This window comes from Antechinus flavipes, chromosome 4 (genome assembly GCF_016432865.1).
Source record: "Antechinus flavipes isolate AdamAnt ecotype Samford, QLD, Australia chromosome 4, AdamAnt_v2, whole genome shotgun sequence".
Taxonomy (NCBI): domain Eukaryota; kingdom Metazoa; phylum Chordata; class Mammalia; order Dasyuromorphia; family Dasyuridae; genus Antechinus; species Antechinus flavipes.
Window position 1 is genome coordinate 381715954 of NC_067401.1, and position 23396 is coordinate 381739349.

At 49.0% G+C, this 23396-nt stretch overlaps 1 protein-coding gene across 1 annotated transcript in view; it reads right to left on the reverse strand.

The window, feature by feature from the left end:
- SRGAP2 (SLIT-ROBO Rho GTPase activating protein 2) overlaps positions 1-23396 on the reverse strand; it is a 250781-nt gene that overhangs the window by 36498 nt on the left and 190887 nt on the right. Inside the window, 5 exon segments of the mRNA XM_051998502.1 lie at positions 1959-2019; positions 9713-9740; positions 11548-11575; positions 13642-13726; positions 22987-23184. Coding sequence (XP_051854462.1) covers positions 1959-2019; positions 9713-9740; positions 11548-11575; positions 13642-13726; positions 22987-23184 — 400 coding nt within the window.

Consider the following 23396-nt stretch of genomic DNA (forward strand, 5'->3'; position numbering starts at 1 on the left):
GGATCCAAAAAGATTCTGACAGACTAAAACACTGGTTGGATCTAATAAGATAAAGCTACACAATTGGATTTAAGACAAAGGCTTCACAAATTCAAGATGAAGGGAGTATGATCACACTTCATTTTGTCTGAAAAAGATCTGGTGGTTTTAGTAAGCCACAAGCTTGATATGCGTGAGCTGTGCCATCTGGCAGCCAATGAAGCTAATCACAAAGCCAGGAGAACGATGCTTCAGGAGCACTGCAGGGAGAAGAGCTTTTTCAGGTAAGGTTTGGAGTGGATGGCCTTTGCTGTCCTTTTCAACTCTGAAATTCCGGAAGTCATGTACAGGATGTAAAGAGCTACACAGACTGTGGAGGCCATATAGGAAGGGATCCACATCTCTGACGTAAAAGAACCCACAGCCATTCCTTTCCAGATCCCTCAAATTATCTCAGGAACTTCCCCTCCTAGCCCCAGGGAGCTCCCTCGGCCTCCTCCATCAGCCCCCCTCTGAAACACTGGAGGGTGTAGCCCCAGTCCTCCAGCCCACAGCTGTGGGACTCCCTCCTCACTGGGGGAATGAAGGCCCTGGCCTCCTGAGAGGCTCTCAGAGCCCCGAGGAGCTTCAGGGCCTCGGCTTCCAGTGTGGAGAGGGAAGGTGGGAGGCAGCTCCCTTCAGTCTCCCTCAGGTCCCCACCCCCAGCTTGCTACTCTAGAGTCAGTGGGGGGGCTTCCTCCCTGGCTGAGACCCTCTCTCAGAAGCTGGGTGGTTAGCCAGTGGGAGAGCTCCATCTCATTATAATGTCCAGCAAACACCGGGCGCCTTCTCTGATGCGCTGTGAGTTAGATAAATGTGTTCATTGGGAAACAGGTGTTAGGTGTCAGCCCGGTGACCCCTTCTCCAGGGGAGCACAGTGGCCCTCTCCCGTCCTGGTAGGAAGAAAGCCTCTCCTGGAGAGGCTCTAAGAGAGCTTCTATTCTCGAAGGCTTCTCTTAGGGAAGGGCTGCCTCCCCTCGAACCCCAGGACAGCCCTCGCCCCGTGGGGGCCTCTCCTTACACATGGAGCCCTGTCCCTACAGGGGGGGGTCCAATCTATTGTTAGAAATCCCAGGGATTTGGGGGAACCTTTCTATTATCGAATGACGCTTACACATGTGAAGTTTTTCTTCCTTCCTGAAATCATCCTCCTATAATTTGCCATGTTTATTTTCCCCTGCATGCAATGATTGATTAGGGGTAGAGTTTTAAAGATCCAACTTGTCCCAGACAGAAGAGTTATGATGACTTGACTTAAACATATAAGTGAAGCAGAAGGCGCTCCCTGGCCCCAGGGCACAGAGGAAGCCTCTTCATCTTACAACTTTAGGGCTGATTCATTCTGGAGTTCTTTGGGGATTTGTGCAATGAGACAGAGACAGCCAAAAGTTTTTCCTGATAGAGATCAACCTGAGGCTAACAGGGGAATTATTTTCAGATCTGTCTGATGGTGATTGTCAAATAAAGATAGTGTAACTCAATGGGAAATGACTTCGTGAAAAAAAGATAATTATAACAATAATTATTAGGATACGCTGTGCTAAGTGCTTTACAAATATGATCTCACTTGATCGCCACATTAAATCAGGGAGGGAGGCGTTTGGGAAAACCGAGGCAGGCAGAGAGGAAGTGATTTGTCCAGAAAGCGTCTGAGCATCCCCTAGCGGCCAATGAATGAGTAAAGACTAATAAGCCACACTAAATCGAGGATACTCACTTCCCAAGGGCGACTGCTACCTTGTGCCAGAGCTGGAAGAGGGACTGAGGAGCAGTGGCGGGCATTTTGAGCTAAGACGTGCAACATTTCTGACCCCAGAGTTGCAGGGTTGCTCTTGTGCATTAGTGACCATCATGCAAGGAAGAAGGGGGCCCCCATGATGCAAGCCCAGACTCCTCCGGCCCCTCTGCAGACAGAAGGAGATAAGGCTGCTGGCACTTACCATGTCTGCTGATGAAGCGGATGCAGCTCTCCACCACAAGAGGAATCGCTTGACTTGAGTCCTGCAGGAACAAAGGCAGACACTGCATGTGAATCCTCAGACAGAGACTACCGAGCAAACAAGCTAACAAGCATTTCTTACTCTGTGCCGGGCCATAAAAACTGTCCAAAACACAATGCTACAGTCACACGAAGAGAAAAGCTTGAAAATAACCAGGGGGACACAAAGCACACAGAGGGAGGGAAAATGCTCTGAGGAGGTTCGGCATTAACAGCGTCAGGGTGAGGAGGACGGGGACTGGGAAAGTCCTGGAGTATCTGGGATTTCAGCTGAGACTTAAAGAGCATCAGGGAAACTGAGGCAGAGGGCTATGTTAGAGCATCCCCGGCACAGGGGAAGTCAAAAGCAAAGGCTCAGAGAGGGGAGATGGGAACGCCCTGCGTGAGAAGTTGCAAGCAGGCCAGTGCCAGCCGTGTGGGAGTGGAGCGCCTGTGAAAGAAGCCCAAGCCTAAGAGGACTGGGGAGGCGGCGAGGGGCTAGGTGACAAAGAACTCCAGTGCCAAAGGGTTTTCCAGAAGAACAACAACTGGGACTTCTATGGCACATTAAGGTTTGCGAAGCCCTTTTTGATCCTCACCACAAACCTGGGAAATGTTAGCAGTAACGGCTAACACATATGTACCTCCCAGGCACTGTGCTGAGGCTCCCAGACATGACTCCCTGGGCCCCGGCAGCCATCCTCACACTGCTGGGAGGCAGGGCTCTCCGTTTTACAGATGAAGGCCCAGGGGCACGAGAGGTTAACTGTCTGGCAGGACTCGCTGCCCGGACGCAGTGGAAGTCCAAGGAGAGCGGGGTGCCCCAGGGAGCTCTCCGCTTTGACAAATGGCCCTACTGTCAGACATCCTAACAGTCAGGTGTGGTGAGGAGGGGCTGGCACGGAGCAGGGCACAGGGGAGAAGGGCATCTGTACATGAGGGACACAGTCAAGGTGAAAATGAAACCATCTGGCAGCTTTGGGATGTGTGGGTGATGGATCACCCTGAGGCTGCGGGCTTGGGTGCTGGGAGGAAGCGGTTGCTCTTGATTTTGGAGGAAAAAGAGTTCTAGTTTGGACACAACAAGTTTGAGGCACCCATCGGACATCTGGTTTGCAGGTGTGTAAGTGGACCTCAGGAGACAGACAGACCAGGGAATAATCTGCATGGTGAGAACAACTGAGAGGGGACCCCATCACTAGTGAATGTGACACGGGTGAAGATCTAGCAAAGCGGTCTGAGAAGGAGCCATCAGACCCCTTAGAGCAAGAGCAGCATGACGAAAACCTCCTGAGGAGAGACCATCCGAGACAAGGTGACCGACGGTGTCAGAGGCTGCTGAGAGGTCCCCAAGGATCAGGACTAAGAAAAACTTATTGGTCTGGGAAACAAAGACATCACTGGTAGCCTCGGAGAGCCAGATCGCAGAGGATTTAGGAGAGACTGAGAGGAAGAAGAGGAACCGGTCAGGATGAGGAGAGGTAGAGGGCAGCAGTGAGTGAGGTACAGTAAGGATGGGGGAGCCAGACAGGAGCCTTTGTAAGCAGGAGGGAAGGAGCACGTGGAGAGGGAAAGATGAAAGATAAAGGAGGAAGCAGAGATGACAGTGACCTGGCTTTAGTAAGAAGGACCAGCTCTTATAAAGCCTGGAGGAAAGAGAAGGGCAATGCATCTGTATGATGAGAGAGATGAGGATGAGGACAAGGAGGAGGAGGAAGAGGAGGAAAAGGAGAAAGAGAAAGAAGAGGAGAAGAGGAGGAGGAGAAAGAGGAAAAGAAAGAGGAAGAGGAAAAAGGAAAAGGAAGAGGAGGAATTTCAGTGAATGGCCTCAGATTTGGGGGAGAATGAGCAAAGGTGCTCAAATGCCATGAGAGGCTTCAAAGCTGAGAAGGCTGGAAGGAAGCCAATAGTTCAGTGTGTTCTCCACTTATCTCTGCAGAGCTTTGCTGACCACTTGTAGCCAGGGGATGTGTCAATAGTAGCCTACCAAAAAGGGCCACTTGTCATTAAAAAAAGAAATCAGACTTGTGATTTCACTGGCATAGAGAGCTGTTGGTGAAGAACTTCCCCTACTAAGGTAGACTGGCAACTGCTTAGCAATTTAGAGAGGCGGCTCCTGGGGCACCAAGAAGTTCATGATCTGCCCAGGGTCAAAAGAAACCAAACTGGAACTTGGTCTTCCTGACTGGAAGGTGAGCTCTATCTCCAGCAGACCACACTGCCTCTCTTAGAGTCGGTAACATTTATCACAAGACTCAAAAAAGAGCTCACTGTGAGACTGCAGGAGATCCAGACTGCAGTTCTTAATCTATTAATCGGCTATGTGACCACATTATCTGATCCCCTGGGCCTCAGTCCCCCCACTACAAAATGTGGATGTAGGCCGGAGACAGAGGAGTGAATGTTGGCGTAGGGCTCCTGTAAGGCAGAAGAGAAAATACTTGGAGGAAGGCGTTTTCACACACAAACCAGCATGCAGGCGTGCATACATACATGGCAACCAAAGCCCTCATCAGCTGGGCTGCCATCTGCCTTCTATTACCCACCCTTCTCTTTCATGTGTCCCAACCTCCAGCCCAAACTGGTCATTCCCCAAATCCATCCTGTGCTTTCCCCTCCCTGGGCCTTGTTCCCTGAGCTAGTACTTCTGCTCGGGATGGCTTCCATTTTTCCCTCTCCCTAGTTTCACCTAATTTCTATCCTCCTATCAAAGTCCAACTGAACATGCTCCTTACTTCCCAAAGCCTCCCCTGATTTCCTCAGCCACAAGTTCTCTCTGCCTCTTCTGAAATCAAGGAGATATTTATTTTATTGCCTAACAACATTCCACTGGGTCTTCTGGCTACTTGGCTGGGCCTTATCTACAGATAAGCAAGGACCATATCTTGTTCCTCTTTGCATTACACCCAGAGCTTGTCATACAGCATGTGTTAGATACTTGCTGAATGAATAAGAAAATTAAATCTATACCAAGCAAAGAGAAGAAGTCAGGCAGAAGAACTCTCTAGCTCAGAACAAAAGGTAGGGTTCTGATTAGTGAGAACTAAAGTAGAACCCAGGCCACAGAGGCCCTACTGGATTCCATCCATCTCAAGAGATAATCTACTCCTCTCTCCTGGCTCTAGATACCCAGCTTTACCCATAAATTTGGGTACGAGGAGGGGAGCAGGTGGGTCTTTCCAGGGAGTCAGGCAAAGGGTGGACTGGCACGGCTCCCAATTCCCAGGATGCCAGCAGCCCTGCCAAAAGGTCCACTGTCTGTGCCAAGGTGGAGCAGGAGTCAAGAAGGTCCTAGCAAATGTTTATATTCATGACCCGAAAAACCCATCTGTTCCCCAAGCTTTCCAGCTCCAGGGGCCAACCTGTCCTTCCTGTTAGCAGCACCAGGGCCTGCTGATCAGCCTGAAGTGATGGACCATTCCTTGTTCTCCAGCACAGCCTCGAGGGAGGTCAGAGAAGGGTCCGAGGCCCAAGTCCCTGAGGCTCTGCACGGCCCCCCCTCGCCTCCTCTCTCTTCCTCGATCTGCCAAGCTGCTGGGCTCCAAAGGCACGCGTTAGTCCTGAGCACGGAGCTGGCATTCTGGGAGGCACGAGAGGCGCCGGGACCGCTCGAGAGGCTGCTGCTGAACCGGCTCTGCTCGGACTGTTTGTGTCAGCGTCCCTCCCTTGGTTCAGGTCCCCCAGGAGCTCAGGGTCTGCCTGATGTAACTCCTGTCAGGACACTTTGGACAAGGCCAGATGCAATGAGGTACTTAATAAGGCCTTGTGCCGATGACATGGGGCTGAGTGAGAGGGAGAGATAAGGCACCCCTTCACACGCCACTTGTGAAAAAAGTCAGTATTATTTCAAAACGAGGGCAATTGCCCAGAATTTTCAGCTAGAGGACCATATCACATGGATTACAGCTATCCAAACAGGCTAGAGTTTACTAGCCCCCAAATAGTTCTTGCCAGGCTACTCTTCCTAAAAAAGTCTAATAAGAAATTCAATGTTCATCCTTTACAATTAACTGTTATCAGCTGGCGTTTTGTCTGGACAAGCAGGGGACGCTGCTTTCTAGACCTATCACTTAAGTAGGCCTCAGTCACAGGAGACTAATGGAACTATTTGTTGATGGCTGAAATTTGGAGGTCTCTCTGGTTTCCATTAGTTATTTTGAGAGTTGACCAACAAGGGAATTTTTGACTCAAGCCAGGGATTAGGAACTCTGAATCTGGAGCAGTTTATAGAAGAGTTTTTAAAACAGAAATGCTTCCATATGACTCAAAAGGATCTAGGGGGAGGGTTATTGAAAGTAGTCCTCAACACTTACAAGATGGGAATTTTCATTTCTGACCTTCTGATACATGTTGAGAAACCAACCCTTTGCCCAGGTGGAAAAATGATCCCCTCCAGAGGCATATAAGGACGGTCAACTGTGTATTTATACATGTTTCAAGCAGCCCATTGAGAAATCAGGAGCAAATTGAATTTGAAAGCCAGAATGAGTGTTTTCTATTTCCAAGGAATACAAGATCAAAGGAAATGGGCTTAAAGTACATTAGGAAAGATCCAAGTTAGACATGAAAATGCTATCTTCAGATCCCGAGTTGGACTTCCTGAGTACTAAGCCTGAGAAGAACTGCAAGGTTCTCCTCTAGAAATATTTTAAAAAGGGACAAGTAAAAGTTGTCTCTTGAAATATGAACGTAGTTTAGCTAAAGGGAGGAGATGGACTAAATGAGATCACTCTGGTTAGATTACATGACACTACAAAGGTTCTTGAATATAACAAAACCCATTTATTCTTTTACCGGCTGAGTGGCCAAAAGCTTACTCCTATTTGTTTTTTATCCTGTACAATCTGTCCCCAGTCTCTACTTGTTTGCCTTTTTAACTAGATCAAACAAATCACTTTTTGAAAAATTCTTTACAAAACCACCACTGAGTTTGAGTTGTCATACAGGAAATGGGCCAGGAGAACAAAAACAAGGCACTGACTTGTTTGGAGTTTAGGGTATATCCTGGAATTCTTACGCAAACCCAGCCCTACACAAAAACACTTCTCTTCAAAGTACTAAGACCACAGCACAATGAAAACTCGATAGGTGACATTCCCTCAACTGGGAGCCAACAAACCAGTGGCAAATGCTACCCCTCAGCCTGATGTGACTGGTTCCCAATATGAAGCTGTGATGGCTTCCTTGCTTCAGTTACTACAGTATTTAAAGGGCTCTTGCATATATGGAATGAAGCTTCAAATTCATCCCCATTTTCACTGGACATAAAAGGACTGTTCTTCCTTCTTTCCAGATTTCCCATCTAGCCTTCTGGTTATTAAATCACTGAGATTTAAATGCAATCAATTACCCCTGGAGGAGGCACCCCAGGCTTTACCATTAACTGAAGTTGCAGGGGCCTGGGAAGGATAATTTATAATAATAGTATTATGAAAAAAATTTAGCACTTCTCCCCCAAAAGATTGTAAGTTCTATCTGATGGTATTTTCACTAAATTATGAGCCAAGGGAGAGAGGGGGGAGAAAAGCCCCCAAACTGCAATCATGGCAGAGACATGACAAATGAATGGGTCTTATCTTATTCCAAGGCCATACTTGGTTTGCCAAATCATTCTTGGAAAAAGAAAAAAAATCAGGTCACATTAACTACATATGCCCCAATTTTAACCAGAGTAGGCTGAAATCACTGTGAGAGGGTGACAGTCCCAAAGAACTTCAGAGGATGTCTCAAATATATTTATTACATAAATATTTATTATAGCTTATAACAGCATAACACTTTTGGAATACCCTGTATATGGGCCAAATTCCTCTTACCTGTGAGTGGATAATCCATTTTGGATTTATTCATTCATTAGCAGGGAAAAACCATCATTTTCCTGTAACCCCAGGGCAATTTTGCCTTTCCCATTTTATCTTTACCCCATTCTCACTGAACCTCTTAAGGATTACAGGGACATGGACATAGCAGGAAGGGACCATAAAGGCTATCTGGTCCAACCTTGTATCTAATAGATGAGATAAGTGACTTTATAAATCAGATATGTCACAGGTCCTAAGAAACAGTTTGAACCCAGGTTCTCCAACTCTAAATCCAGAAAATACAAATTTATTTCAATGTCTTCTTTAAAGATGATGGTGACAAATTTGCTCCTACTGGAATAATGATAATAATAATAATGACAATATAGCATGTTCCAAAGATAAAGTTTTTGGAATATTCCTATCACTAACTCCTAATGTGAACACCAAGAGTTGAGAAAACCTGAGTTGAAAGCCTGCCTCCAGACCCTTGTAAGCTGGGTGACCCTAACAAATCACAACTTCAGATTCCTCATCTGTAAAATGGGGACAATGAGAGCACATACCTCCCATGGTTGTTATGAAGATCAAATGGAAACAACACATGTGAAGCACTCAGAAAGCCTTAAAATGCTACACTAATGTTGTTGGTTATTGTTCTTACAATACTGATTATTGATTGCCCAGCACAAAGTTGAATACAACAGTATGGCATCAGAGAAAAATAGCTACAAGTTAACTAGCTGCTTCCTTGTACTGAAGCATCATATTTCTCCCTGTAGACACAGCATGCTTACACATACCCTTGAAGCTTGCCGTCAAATAACAGCAAAATTAGAATTCAACTTCTCTCCCCCAACCCACAAACCAAATATAAAAAACCTGACCATGTGCTTAGATGCTCTATGGGTGACACACACACATAATTCGGCACTAGAAAGGACCTTAGAGATCATTTAGTCTAACCCCTTCATTTTAGAGATGGAAAGGTCAAAGTCAAGTGACAGGCCCGAGATCCCACAGAAGACGGGTGAGGTCTGTGCATCCCACACTTTCTAGCAGGCTCCATCATTTATTAAGCTCACAGCGCTTCCAGAGGCGGGTAAACGATCTAGACCAGGGCAGACAGGTCTGGAAACAATTCCCCCCACAGCTGATTAACAGCCATCTCACTGAGAACCCACCACTCGGACCTTTCTTAAAATTCTCCTCTGGCGCTCACTGCGCTGTGCGGCTGGGCATGGTGCTCCAAAGAGCAGGCAGAGCATGCCCAAGTCCTCCCAACTGTGGGAGGAGGGAAACAGGACCGGCCTGTCCAAACTGGAAAAGGCTCCTCCCAGAAATGTGGCTATCACACAGGGAGTGTTTTCAAGTATAGGAAAGGATTAAAAACAAAAGGTGAAGGCGTATATAGGATGCATGTTGCGATCCACCTATGAGCTGGCAGTATAAATGTCACTGGCAATGAGGCGCTGGATTCGAAGTGGCGAAGATCTCATTTTAAATCCTGCCATACTTGCTAGTTGTGGGACTCGGGGCAAGTCCCCCATAAGACGAGAGTAACAATAGCACTTACATCACAGATCTATTGTGAGGAGCAAATGAAATAATATATCATATATATAAAGTGCTATTTTATTATACTGTTATAGAAATGCTTATTTCATCCCATAAACAAAATAAATAAAAAATTTTAAGAAAAAAATGCTTAGCAAACTTAAAAGTGCCAAATAAACACTACCTCTCATCATCTTGATACCCACACTACTAAAACCACCCATCTCTGAAGTATTCAAGTTGGTATGACCATAAACCTTCAAGGTGAATGCTCCCCCCTGAGCAGGAAGAGAAGTTCCCACAAACTGGGCAGAGCCAGAGAAGGTGCCCGCCCCCAGCCCCCATCAGAGGCCCTTACCTGTTTCCTTATTGTCGAGCTCCGTCGGCTGTGGTGCCCCACAAGGCCATGCAACCAATCCGGGAATGGAAGAGAAAAAAGAAAAGGTGAGGATGAGCTATTCCGTCACTGAGGGGGAGCTGCCGTCCGATTTGGGGGACAACAGACGGCAAGGTCGAGGGGCTTCTCACTGCTCTAAACCCACCCCCAGCACAGGGCTCATTTCTCACCAGCTGCACTCACTACTCTGGCCATTCTTGGGCTGACTTGGTCCTGCAAGGGCTCGCCCCTCTGACTGGAGGATGGGGCCATGAAATCCGAAGCTTCATCGGAGGACAGAACTGCCGCCCCCATCCCATTGGCTGCTCTGCTCTGGCATTCTCTGACAGGTTTCTGCATCAAGTTTCTTTGGGGCAAGAACTGCCTTTCTCTTTCTGTGTTTGTGCCCCTCCTCCCCCAGCACTTAGCGCAGAGTCTGACTTCTTGTTTGGGCGTTTCAGTCCCGCCTGACTCTTCATACTCACATTAGGGGGCTTCTTGGCAGAGACACGGAGGGGTCTGCCATTCCCTCCTCCGGCTCATTTTACAGGTGAGGAAACAAGGCAACCAGGGGCAAGTGACTTGCTCAGGCCACACAGCAGGTAGGTGCAGGGACCACGTTAGAACTCGGGCCTTTTGACCGCACCACCTAGCTGCAGCGGCTTAATAAATGCTCGCCGAGCGGGGACATGACTCTGTGGCCTGAGATGCGGTCACTCTAAGTTCAAGATGAGAAAACATCTTCCCTTCCCATTTGTAAGAATTGGGAGATGCTGGGACTTGTCCCCAAAGAAGCCTGGAGAATCCACTTCGCTAGAAACTTTAAAGAAGACAGGCAGCTGTGCTTCTGGCTATCAGTGCTGCTGGAAGGCAGGGGGATGAATGAGAGCAGAGATCCTTGCCGACCACAAACTGACTTAGAAAACCTCAAATTAACATTATCTCGGTTTTGTTGTATTTTTATTTACTCTGTTAAACATTTCCCAATGACATTTTAGTCTGGTCTGGGCAAACCTCCCGGGCTTTGAGGGCCACAGGCCTCCCTGAGCCAGATGAGGGTCCCTTCTACTTTAAGAGGCTCAAGCAGGCTTGTACTAACCTTTGAATTCCTTTCTTACAAAACATTTTAAGAAACCCCCTCATCCAGTTTCCCTCCACCCAGAGAGGTTAGTCTTATTAATGGAATCTTCACTGTGCTCTATACTGAAAAGATGACAGCCAAGTGAAGCGATTTCTAAACAAAGGGTCCACAATCACAGATGGCCGTTAGATGATTGTGTTGGCGGATACTAGTAGCTGATGTAAAGGCTGAAACACAAGTCCCCAAGGAGTCTGCCCGCTAAGGCCTCTGCGCTAACTCGGCCTGCGTCCGGCCTCGGAGGCCTCTCAGCAGTGGGGACCTAGAGTGAGCCGGGACTTGGGGAAGCGCTACTTCCTGGGGGACCTCCGGGCTTCCTCAGGGCACAGGAGCCACTCAGAAGGCCTCTCGGGGCAGCCAGACTGCCCCTTAACGTTACGGCTTTGCTCTGAGGACTACTTCAGTCCTGGCAAACGGACCCAAAGCCAGGTCTGGGCTCTTGGTTAGTGCCTGGGACGTACCCAGACCTAGCTTCCTCGGGGAGGGACGCGGCCCGGGCCCTCTGCCCTGGCTCTGCTTGCACCCGGCGGTCTGCCCTGCTCATCCTCTCCCTGTGACGGAGGGCCCGCTTCCACTTCAGACCAGATGGGGTCAGCAGGGCCGAGAGAAAGGAGGCCCTCCCTCCTTGCCGCCTGCCCACGTGCCCAGCCTGCCCAGGGCTGTCCCCGGCCCCACCTACCTGGCCAGAGAGCAGTCTGTCCGCTGACCTGCGGGAAAGACAAGAGATCTACGTTGGAGGGGGAGGCCCCGGGGAGGGAAGAAGGTCAGAGACAGGTTTTGGCTGAAGCCCCGGCCCACATCTGAGTGGGAGGTCGGGGGCAGAGGCAGAGAGAACAGGAGCTCTCTAGGAGAAGGACGAGCCAGTGCCGCTAGGAAGAAGGGCGGCCCTCTCCGGCACAAGGCAGGCTCCGCCAGGCAGGAAATGCTCCTCGGCCTGGGCCAGGCCCGTCCCCTGCTCCCGGGACACGAGCCCGGCTTCCAGTCTCTGCTTTTCAGAGTTACAGAGAAGGCCTGGGGGAGGCAGGAGGGTGGCTGACAGAAAAATCAGAAACTCGTCCTGGAGTGGGAGTCCTTGTGGACTGGCAAACACTGGAGCATTTTCCACGGATGGCCGGGGTGGGCAGTTGGGGTGTGGGCCGTAGCTTTCGGCTTCTACGTTTACTTCAATTCAATCTAAACTGAGTGGGAAAAGGCAGTGTCAGCACAGCCAGATAAGCTCTACTTAAAACATCTCCAGGACTTTTAGGGACAGAGAGGGGAGACCCTTAAAGCACATGCCCGGGCTAGAACAGAAAAGATTAGTTTCCCACACTTTCCCTCTAAGAAAGGAGCGAGAGTGGCTGGGGGATCTGAGAGCAATTTCTCCCCCCTTAAAGGTTGCTAATTGTTGATTAGAGCCAAACATGTCTTGCACAGTCCCTTCCCCCTCCTGACACCAACTCCTCATCTGCAAAAATATTATTCCAAGCCATTATTTTCAACATCTGTCCCATTTCCACCCTGGAATATTCATACACATCAATTATCCCTCAGTGGCAACAAGAGCACTTGCATTTATGGTGACAAATACATGCAGAAGCCAGAAACATAATGACTTGCAGATAGGAAAATCTTCTGCTTTTTTTTTTTTAAATTGCTGGAACTTGTCATCTTTAGATTAAGGTAATTTGCAAAAATAATAAATGGTCACCCATCCTTTTCCATAGCATTATATTTGGTAAGTGTGCAGACAGACAGATGCCTTAGGGTCTTGGACTGGCTGCAGCCAATAAGGCTCTATCAAATTTGCTTGCCCTAAGGAAATTACAGCTTCTAACTAGCGGAAAATGGGACGGAGCCCTCTTTCTCTCTGACATCCCAGGAGTAAACTGCTACCTGAGGAGCAAAGGCTTTCTGTAAACAAAGACTGGCTCCCAATATCCAAACCTGGTCAGTTCCTTGGGTGAGCAGATAGGTAGACCTAAGGGAGGCAGGGAGAGGTAGGGAATGGACCAAATGACTTTGGTCCCGGGGTAGAAGACGGTTACAAGTCTTGCTCAGAGGTCGGAGCCTTTAACTGTCCGGGGGCGGCTGAGGGTGCCCGTGGTGTGCGGACCCCAGGGGTGTGTATACGATGCACGTGGGCGCCGGTGTGGGCGCACATTCGGTAGCTTAGGCTCAGGGCGTGGATGAAGGAATGCAGCTTTGCTCTGGGAGTGGAGAATTCAGTGCCCCCTCTGGATCTGCGGGGACCACCCTCCTTACCCCCGACCTGTCTTAGCCCAGGAGCCTGGCCTTGGGAGCGTCTCAGAGCCGGGAACCCCTGGGGGCCGGCACCGAGCCAGGCCCCGGAGCTGGGCAGGGGGCCACCTTCTCCAGAGCGCCTGCCCAGAATCCTGCCTCGCTGCTTCTGGGGGCCCGGGACCCAAAGCGGGGGCGCGCCGAAGGGACGCCGGCCCACTCAGGAGCGTGCTCGCACCCAGCCGGGGAGGCCGGAACGGGCCCCGGACGATAAACAATCAATCAGCCTCCTTGCCCTAACTGTGGCAGGGGAGGCCGGGGCGGGGGAGCGAGCGTGCTCCATTTAAACAAATAGATGATGCCCATTAATGCTTCATTAAGCATTCCCCTTTTGCCATCACTCAAGCAGTCATTTGCAAGGGGACCTGGGGGGAGGGGGAGGGAGATGTGGCTCCTGTATCAGACTGGAGCGGGAGCAGGCGCAAGGCCCGCTGCTCACTCAGAGCCCTCCCCGATGCCCGGGCCAGCAGTGGGCCCGCTCGCCGGCACTCACTTTCTCCCAGGGTCTTCTGGAGGAGGTCGTGCTTGGCCTGAAGCTTGGTGATGAGGTTCCGGCCCTCCAAATACTCCTTCATTTTCTGCGAGGGAAAAGAGAAGAGGAACGATCAAACCAGACCTGGGCAACAAGAAAAGGGAATCGGACCAGCCCAGCGGCACCAGCGGCTTTCAGAGGGGCCTCAGGAACAGGGCTGGGGCTGACGCGGCCCGGATCGTGCCCGGTCTGTGCTCCCTCCCTTTCTCAGGCCCCTTAGGTGTCTCCCCTCCACCTCTTCCCTCGGCGTCCTCGGGGGGAAGAGCCCGCCAGCCTTCCCCGTGTGCGTGAGGATCCACATCTGTCGCGTGTTACAGCTGCTGCGCTCCAGCCCTCCGCCCGCACCAGAGCACACATCCCGGGGCGCCGGGAGGGACCCCGACGGCAGGCCCAGCCTCTGCCCCAGTTACGAGTCTGGGGGGCGCTCTGCGCCTTCCTCTGAGGTCACCTCCCGGAGCCTCCTTCTCAGTCAGACCCCATGGCAGGGAGGGCCGAGCCCCCACCCCCTCCGTGTTAGGGGCTGCGCCGTGCTCGGGGTCACTCTCGCCCCCTCCCACCCGGGGGCGGACCAGGCTTCCCTGGCGATCCAAGAGAGCTGGCCGGCGAGGCATGGGACAGGACTCCGGGACGGCCCGCCCCGCGCTGCCCACCTTCTCCTGGTCAGGCTCAGAGACCTCCAGGCGCTCCCTTTCCACTACGAGCACCATTCTCAAATCTAGAGTCCCCTCTCCCGCTCTAGGCGGCAGAGCTCTTCTGGCCTCCATGCTCATGCGGCGCTCCCCTGCGTTAGTCATCATTTAGTCGGGGGCCGTCCCTGAGCTGCTCGGCGCCCGGGCCCGTTCTCCGGTCGCCCACGTCCCCCTCCCCAGCTTTCTTCCCCATGGGCTGGCAGGGAGAGGTAGCAATGGCAGGCTTCGCTCTGGAGCATGGGGAAGGTGGGCCGCTCATGCCCGCTCAGCTTCCCTCCCGACTTCCAACAACAGAGCCGGGAAAAGGGAAGGAGGAAACAGGGCCCAGGCCCGCGGGACGGCTGAGCCGGGCTGAAGGATTTCTCTCCCAAAGTCTGGCTGAGGGACAAGGAGAGAGAAAGGGGGAAAGGCGCTGGGTTTCCTGTGGTGCGGTGTCCTTGTTACCCGGAGAGGGTGACAGGGGCCTAGTTCAGGAGGCCGGGCACGAAGGAAGGAAGGCGGCTTTGGCAGACCAAGGCCCTGGGTCTGGGGCCAGAAATCCTGAGGCGGAGGCCAGGGGACGGTGCCTTCTACTTGGCTGGCTCGGAATAAATGTTTGTGGGATCCAACTGTATGAAACCCGCCTCCCTGAGCCTCCAGGGTCCCAGCTCCGGACTTCGGCGGGCCCTGAGGGTCCGCCTGTCACGGACGCGCCTCGGGAGGTCACACGGGCGTTGCGAGGGGGCACGGAGGTCGGGGATGTCGTGGGGCCGGAGGACGCCCAGACTGCCCGCATCCCTGCTGAGGCCCGCACAGCTCTCCCAAGAGGGTCTACGACCCTCTCCACTCTGCGCTGCAAAGCTTGCCGTGGCTCAGAGCATAAAACCAGTCCGGCCCCCGCCAGCCTGGCCGCCGTTTGTGGCCAGACTTAACCGGACTGGACTCTTCCCCTCTCGCAATCTTCATTTCTCCCCTGGCTTCTCCCAGAAGTCTTCCATCTCTTCCCCTTCACCTCTCTTAATGGACTCTTATGCTCTCCTTTATATATACATCAGGAGCAGCATCCCTTAGAATTACATAGTACTTGGAGAACTGAGGTGATTTACAACAGTAACCTCACTTGATCCTCACATCACCCCTGGGAGGTAAGTGCTATTATTATTCCCACTTTACGGATGAGGAAGCTGAGGCAGGCAGATGTTAAGTGACTTGACCAGCCTCCAAAGCTTCTCAGTGTGCCCACATCTGAACTCAGGCCTCCTACTCTGCCTCCATCCTCCCCCCACTCCCCATCCCCACAGAATGGGCCCCCTTAGGGCAGGGCTGTGCACTTGCACTGACGTGTGTGTCCTTAGAGTCTTTGTATTTTGTAAATTGTGTGTGCACTCTGTGGAGCAATTTACCGCCCCTCACCCCTCCTCTTGTACCCGACAGATGTCTGTGCCTCGGTTCAGGGTCAGGGAGGCAGCCGGACTAGAGTACTAGACCTGGCATTGGAAAGCCCTGAGTAAAAGCCAGTCTCAGAAACTTCTTAACTGTGTGAGCCTGGGCAAGCCCCCTGACCTCTGACTTGTTTCTTCATCTGTGAAGTGGGGATAAGGTAATGTAGGCTCTGCACGGCCCAGTAGCACCGGTGTGGGTCCAGTCGGACCTGGATGGCCCACTAACTAGCTCATAGAGATGGAACTTGTGATCTTGAGCTCCTTGTCAGCATGTGCTAAACCATTCTATTATTTAATTCAGTGTGACCCCAAAGTGGGCCCAGGTGAGGGGTGGAAGAATACCTCCAGCCCCTTATGAACTATTGGGTCAAGAGTAAGACAGACCTGGGCCTGGCTTTTTGTGGTGTGTGACCTCAGGGAAGGGTCTCTGATTTTCTCTAATTAATGTTGGTAAGCACACACAAGATCCATCCAAAGCCGTCCCCCTGCCCCCTTGCTTCTGTGGTGCTGTGGGCACTAAATAACTGGGGAACGGGCCGATCAGTCTGGGCCAGGCCGTGTCCCCAGTCCAAGGAAGGCCCGGCCGTTGTCCGGGATCCAAGTTCTCTGGCTCCCTCCGTGTGTCCCTGCGGCAGGGACGGTCCCACGAGACCCCAGGGAGTGTGGAAGGCAAGTCTTGGGTGAGCCACCAGATGCCGGCTGTGGTCCCCAGGACAGGACTCTCTGGTTCTTAGGTCAGGGCTTCGGGAGTCATCCAGCCCAACTCTCTATGATGAAGACACCGAAGGCCAAAGTGGACGAGGGATCTGCTCCCCGGGGAGTAGGAGCAGAAGCAGGATGTGAGCGCAGGGCCTCCCAAACCCCGACCCAGCAGACCTCAGGCTGTCACACCTGAACTCTGGGCAATCCCAAGCCAACCAGTCAGAAAGCTCCACGCCCTGCCCTGCCCGTACTTCACTCAGAGAAGGTATGAGAGCCCCGGGCCTAGTCAGGCAGACCCAAGTTCAAATTAAGCCCAGGCACTAACTGTGGCCGCCTTAATCCTCTGGATTTAGCCTCTGTCTGCCTTAATCCACTGGAAAAGGAACTGGCAAACCATTCCGGCATCTTGACCAAGAAAACCCCACAGAAGGCACTAGTGGGCCACAGTCCGCAGGGCCACTTCTGGCGCAGGTAGCTGGCCTGGGTCAGCACCTGAGTTCGAATCCAGCCTCTGAAACTGACAGGGTGACCCTGGGAATGGCATTTCACCGTTTGCCTCAGTTTCCTCCTCTGCAAAATGATTCAGTAAAAGGGAAATGAAACCCTTATACCTTTGCCAAGAAAACCCCCCCAAAGAGTCAAAATAGTAGGATACCACCGAAAACTACTCAACCCCCAACAACAAAAGTGCTGTCAGGATCATTTCCGGCTTGTGTCCCCAGGCCCCTCAGCATTCCACAGGGGGAGCATCTGCCTAAAAATAGGTTCCTTTGTTGGCTTCCCAGCTCCATCTGTGCTCTAGCTATTCCACCTGCTGTCAGTCTTTTCTGGGTGATATCCTAATCATCAACTGGTGCCTTACTGGGAGGCCTGAAAGAGCAGCTTAAGGTGAGGAATCTGTAGCAAACTATCCTTCCCCCCCCCGCCCCTTCCCTCCTGCCCTTTCTCAGAGACACTGATCCAGGAGGCTGGAAAGCTCTATAATGAGGAAATACTCACCAAGAAGCTGAAACCCTAACCAGTGTGACAGCTTAAGAAACATAGCCAGAATCTTGAAAGGGGCTGGATGCAAATTCCCTGCTCTCACTCATTCTGATAGTTGTGATTCTGGAAACCTTTTGTTTCATTCATGTTCACAGTTCACTAGTTAGCTCCAGCTGTCAGTCAGTACCCCATTAAAATAAATAACTATCTGATAAGGAGGTATGATGGATTACTTTTTCAGCTTCCATTTAAATCCTGAAGGATTGGGAAAGTGTCAAGGTATGACCTGCATCCCTAATGCCACAGTAGTAGGCTGCTTAACAGTGGCTGGGCAGCTTTCCATTAAGGTGAGCCAGTTAATGGGCAAAGTGAAATGGTTCTGATTCTACTCCATGAATGGTTTTCAGCCATGTTACTTAAAATTTCCGCACTCTTTCTATGCAAGCAGTCCTCAGCTATATGAGAAATAAGATGAATAATCATGGCTTTACCCTAAGGAGTTGTGTTGGGAGCTGTGCCACCAGATTTTTTCTTTTTTTTAAATGCAGAACAGATTGAATAAGCAGGCACTGTCAAAGTCATAAAAAGAATAGATGGATTTTCAGATGATTTCTGAAAGAGGTCAGAGAACCAGGAACAGTATTGTGTCTATAGCAGGTTCACATCTTCAGAATGACAAAGACATTCTCTAAGCCCCCACTGAGACTTTCATTGTAAGTGATTTTTAAGCTCTTGATATTTCTTTCTTTAAACTCTTTACCAACATTAACTAATTAATTTCCCCCAACTCCTGAGAAATAGTACTGTTATCTGTTGTTTTCCTCTTCCTGAATGGAAGAACAAAGGAAGAAGCATTTTGTTCAAGGTCACTCAGCCCAAAATTGAAGGAAGTTCCCAGAATGCAGTGAGACCACTGGCCCCCACCTCCTTGTGACTCGCAGAATAGATGCATACATTTGAAATATTAGCCGTTCTGGGGCCAGTCAGGATATAAAAGGATTTTCCCCACTCTATGATGCTAACTAGAGAGACTGAGTGAGTGTGTTCCTAACAATTTTGTAACCAGTGTGAATTAAAAACTGGGCAGAGTTGATGGCTTGATCAAAGTCCTATCCCTTTTAAGGTACTAGGATCGGAAGTAGGGGCCCTGAGGCACTAGTCCCGACTTTGCTGTATAATCCTGAACAAGGTGCTTAATTTCATAGGCCTCAGGTTAAATGAGACTAGAGGCTACTCCCAACCCCAGTATTACCACCATCAGACTTGGCTCCTGGGCAAGAGAAGAGTTTTTTTTTTCTTTTTTTCCTCAATTGAGAAGCATCAATTAGACAAAGATTATAGGTAATAGTAAGTGTGTCATTCCCATTGAAAGCTACATTGGTAATAAAGTGAAAAAACAGAAATGCTCCACCCAGCAAACCTGGCCACAAGCCTTCAGCAAGCAAATAAATGACTAGACCCACAGCTGGGTTAGATCCACATCTGCTCCAAGGGCACCTCAAGTCCTCTGAATGAATGAGAAAAGCTGGGATATTCAGGGATCTAGAGATGTTCCATCTTTATATACTTTCTAACACCTACTCTATCAAACTTCACACTCCCTTGGTGGCTCAGCTTCCTCCCTGCATACAAACTGACTTGAGAAAATGGAATCTAAGTATAAAGCTGGTAGCCCTTTACTTAATTTTAAAAATTGCTTTTAAAAAATTAATCTTAAAAAAAAGAAAAAAGATTAATCTCCCCCCCCCACACACACACACACAGAGGGGCTCTAAACCTCAGAGGACTTAAAATAAATAAATCTAAAGTCAGAAGTACCTAGAGAGGCAAAGGAAGAGGTCAAGAGACCCGAGTATTTTTCTCCAAGCTATGCTTAGAGACACACGGATAATATTATGGTGACTGTTTCTCCCACACAATAAAACCCCCTTCTCCCGATCCTTTTTTCCCCCTTCAGGCAGGAAACAGCTGTCAGATGGAACAGGAACAGATCTTCTAGTTTGGCTGATGGGACAGAGGCAGTTTCACTTCCTGATTGTCTCTGCTCACCTTTCCCTTTCCCTGCTCAGGGATTGTAGGATCTCAGGGAGCTAAGGTAAGATGATTCAGCCTTTTCAGGCCAAGAAAGGCAAGTCCCACACAGTTATTCAGTTAGTTCTCTAACCCCATGCCCATCCTTGGAGGAAACACAGGATGCACATTGTATTTTTTTTTTTTTTTAACATCGCCTACAATCATACTTCGGCCAGAAGTCAATGATCTCATGTTCTGATGATGTCACTTTCTGGTAAAAGGAATGGCCTTTGTTTCACACTTCTGGGAGTCACAAATCCCATGGAAGTGTGTATCTGTTAGTTACGTGCATAGGTGCCCTCAGTTCAACAGGCAATATCTACCCTGACGAAGTGTAAGACACTGTGACAATGCCCACTAGCTCCTTACTTAAAGGTTCCATTTTTGCCCAGCTCCTAGCCCAGTATTCTGTATGCTTAAATGAGTAAATGAATGTAGCAAAGATGTACCTAAAGGCTAGTGAAATTCAGACTTTCCTTGCAGAGTACAATTAAGGGGTGATCCATTACTGGATCATAAGACCACAAAATTGGAGCTGAGAGGGGCTCCAGCAGCCACCACGACCAGCCTCCTTATTTGACAGTCAAGGAGAGAGGTTAAAGGGTTTTAGGATCACACAGCCAGGAGGTGTCAGGGGCAGAATTTTAACCTTGGACTTCTAAAACGTGACTACAGGAAATCTGAGTTGCTTGGAAGTGAGGGACTTATTTTTAGTCAAGGCTCCCACTGAGACAATGTGCAGAATAGGTCTGGTTTCCCCTCCACCTGGGTTCTAGTTCAGGCCCTATCACCTACCAAGGTGGGGCTAAGAACCATTATTTCTTGTCTAGCTTGGCTGCCTCATCTATAAAATAAAGAGGGGACCAAATGGCTTCTAAGTTCTCCCTTCCAGTTCTATGACCCCACAATTCCCCTTGAAGGACTCTTTCTACATCTCCACAAATACGTGACCCTTATGGGCCATGGTTCTAATTCCCACGATGCTCATCTGGGTAGATCAATCAGATGATATTCACCAGAGATTAAAAAGCCTTCCCAGGGGTCTCATTCTGTTTCTGGGGAGCAACCACAAAGCAGATGCCAGGACAAATGACCTCTCCCTAGCTTTCTGACAGACACAAAGCTCTTAGCAGGATCCCACTGCTTTGACTTTTGTGTGTATATGTATGCATACATATGTGTACATGTGTTGGGGGGAGGGGAAGGAGAAACACAGAAAAATGCATTTTTAACCTTGGAGGAACCAGAGGCAGAATCTACATCTGCAGAAGTGTTGGCTTTTGGTGGTCTGGCAGGCACAAAAGCTTTTGTTAATGCACTTCTAATCCAGAGAGTAGGACTGCTCAGACACCCACATCCCCACTTGTGACTGGCCATTTCAGCTTCTCCGTCATCATTTTATGAATTATTTGGAGCACGCTGAAGACCTGCCTATGAAAACAATAAATTCCCTTTTAAACTTATCCCAAGTCAAGACTTGGAAGACTCTTGTGGACCAAGCTGATTAACTCACAATCTAGCATTTTTATAAGCGGCCATTTCCGCTTCTTTATAAGTGGGATGGGGAGAGAGCTGCAAAGGGTCAGAGGGCAGAGAGGGTCTGAGCCATCACCTGTCAGGCTTTCTGTGAGCTGGCTGTATCCTTTTACACAGAGATGTTTCTAAGGCAAAGGCAGCATATGAATTAAAACTGAGCAACTGCTCTGACAAAAATCATCTTGAATAAAGGCAAGCTTCATCTCTAAACTGAAAAGCAACCTTTCTAAAGATGACTGGAATGCTCCTTCCTCCTTGACTATGGATCTCCCTGGCTTTAGATCCCAACTAAAATCTCATCTCCTACAAGAAACCCTCCACCACCACTCTTAATTTTACTGCCTCCTCCAGGTGTCTATCCTAATTTAGTGTGTGTTCTGTACATAGCTTTCTTTGTATGGTGTCTCTCATTCCTCCTACTTCCATTAGATTGTAATCTCCTTGAGGGCAGAAACTGGCTTTTAACTCTTCATATCCCTTGCACTTAGCACAGGGTCTAGGCACTGGCTGATTGATGCTGAGAAGGTGCTTATTTTCTCTGATTTAAGACAGAATAACTGAGATGAAAACTATTTGAAATATCATTAAGTAGGTTAAAGCAATGTATGTCTCAACAGTCCAGAATATCACTTTTGTCAAAAATCTCCAGAAAAAGTTCTACAAATTCTTTCTAAAGTTGTATGGGGTGTGAAAATCCTTCTGATATCCAGTGACTTCTTTCTAATGTTTAACCCAAATCCTTTTTATATCAATGTCAAACCACATAACACCCTGTACAGATTTTAGTGTGTTTTTTTTTAATACAACTGAACTGTTAAGTAGATAGCAGAATTCATTATTGTATTAATAGATTAAGTTCCTTTTCATTTGTCTTTTCTACTCTAGACTAACATAAAATGGAAAAGGTTCTGGGTAACTAATTTAAAAAAAAAAAACAGATTCCTTAAAAGATTTTTTTTTTAAACCAAATCATTACTTCTTAATGGGGAATAGGCAGTATTTAATGGAGAATTAAACACAAATTATTCCATTTGGAGGAGAAATTCAATTTACTGGGCATAGACTGTTTCTTGACTGAGAAACAAGTTAATTTTTTAAATTCAGATTCAGCATGCAGATTCCCTAGTTATATTTCATCTCACATCTGCAAACTTAATTTATCCTTTCTTGGTTGTCAGAAGATTAGGAAATAAATTTTAGTCCAGGCATCAAATTCTATTTGGCAAAACCAATATAACTTAATTATTAAAAAGCAAAGCCAATGGCAAAGCAGACGTTTTTCAAAGAACTTCTAATATAATTTTTAAAGAGCCAATTTGGCTGTGAGAAGACTGAAATATATAGATGAAAAAATGTTTTGGATACTTTCAAAAAAAGTGATATGTGTGTGACGCATCTAGACAGTAACATGAAAGATTTAGGATAGACACAAAGAAATTTCCTAATAATGGTCATAAAACATTAGCATTGGCTCTCCTGAGGCTACAGACTTTAAAAACAGGATAGAGTTTCATTTGGCCAAGATGGGTTTGGATATAATCCAAATATAATAATAAATAATAATATAATATAAATATAATCCTCCTCGGAGCCTAGAGAATGGATGGGATGTCCTCCCAAGATCTATTCCATCCCAACGATCCTATGCGGATGAAAAGGAAATCTTTTAAGTTGGAAACCTGCTGAGTATTTAAAGGGCTTGTGAAAATCATTGTCTTCCTATCTGAACTTCTGGGGGAATACCTTCCTCTTCTGGAGTTAGCTTTTGGCCTGTACTAGCTGGTGAGTATTCCACTGTAGAGGCGATCAGCAAAGGGATGAGGCGTTGGAGAGGGAAAGGAAGCCCAAGTAAACCGCGTGGCAGGTTCCCCTAGACACCCCAAGCAGCAGCCCCGCCTTACCGTGAAGTAGAACTGCTCCGTCTCCTGCTGGTTGGCCCTCCTCTTGGCAATGCTGGGCTTGCTCATGAAGGTTTCTGAGACAGTAGACTTGACAGACTCCATGGAGTTGCTGTACTGGAAGCAGTCAGACACATCGAAGTCCTCAATGGTCACGATGTCTTGAATGGTCTGTAGAGTGGCTTCCATCGTCTTCTTCACCTGTTATGTCCAGGAGAGGGAGGACGAGGCAGAGGATGAACAAGGTGCAAAGCTGGGCAGGGGAGAACCCGAAGCCAAGGAGAGGAAGGGAGCTGGTGGCCGCCTGGGAGGGTCAGAGACCATGCTGAGCGTGCAGCTCTGCTGGAACCCAGGCCTGAAAGTGGCTGTCCCTGACCCGCTGGCCCCCTAACCTAGTTCCTGGGAAATGCTGA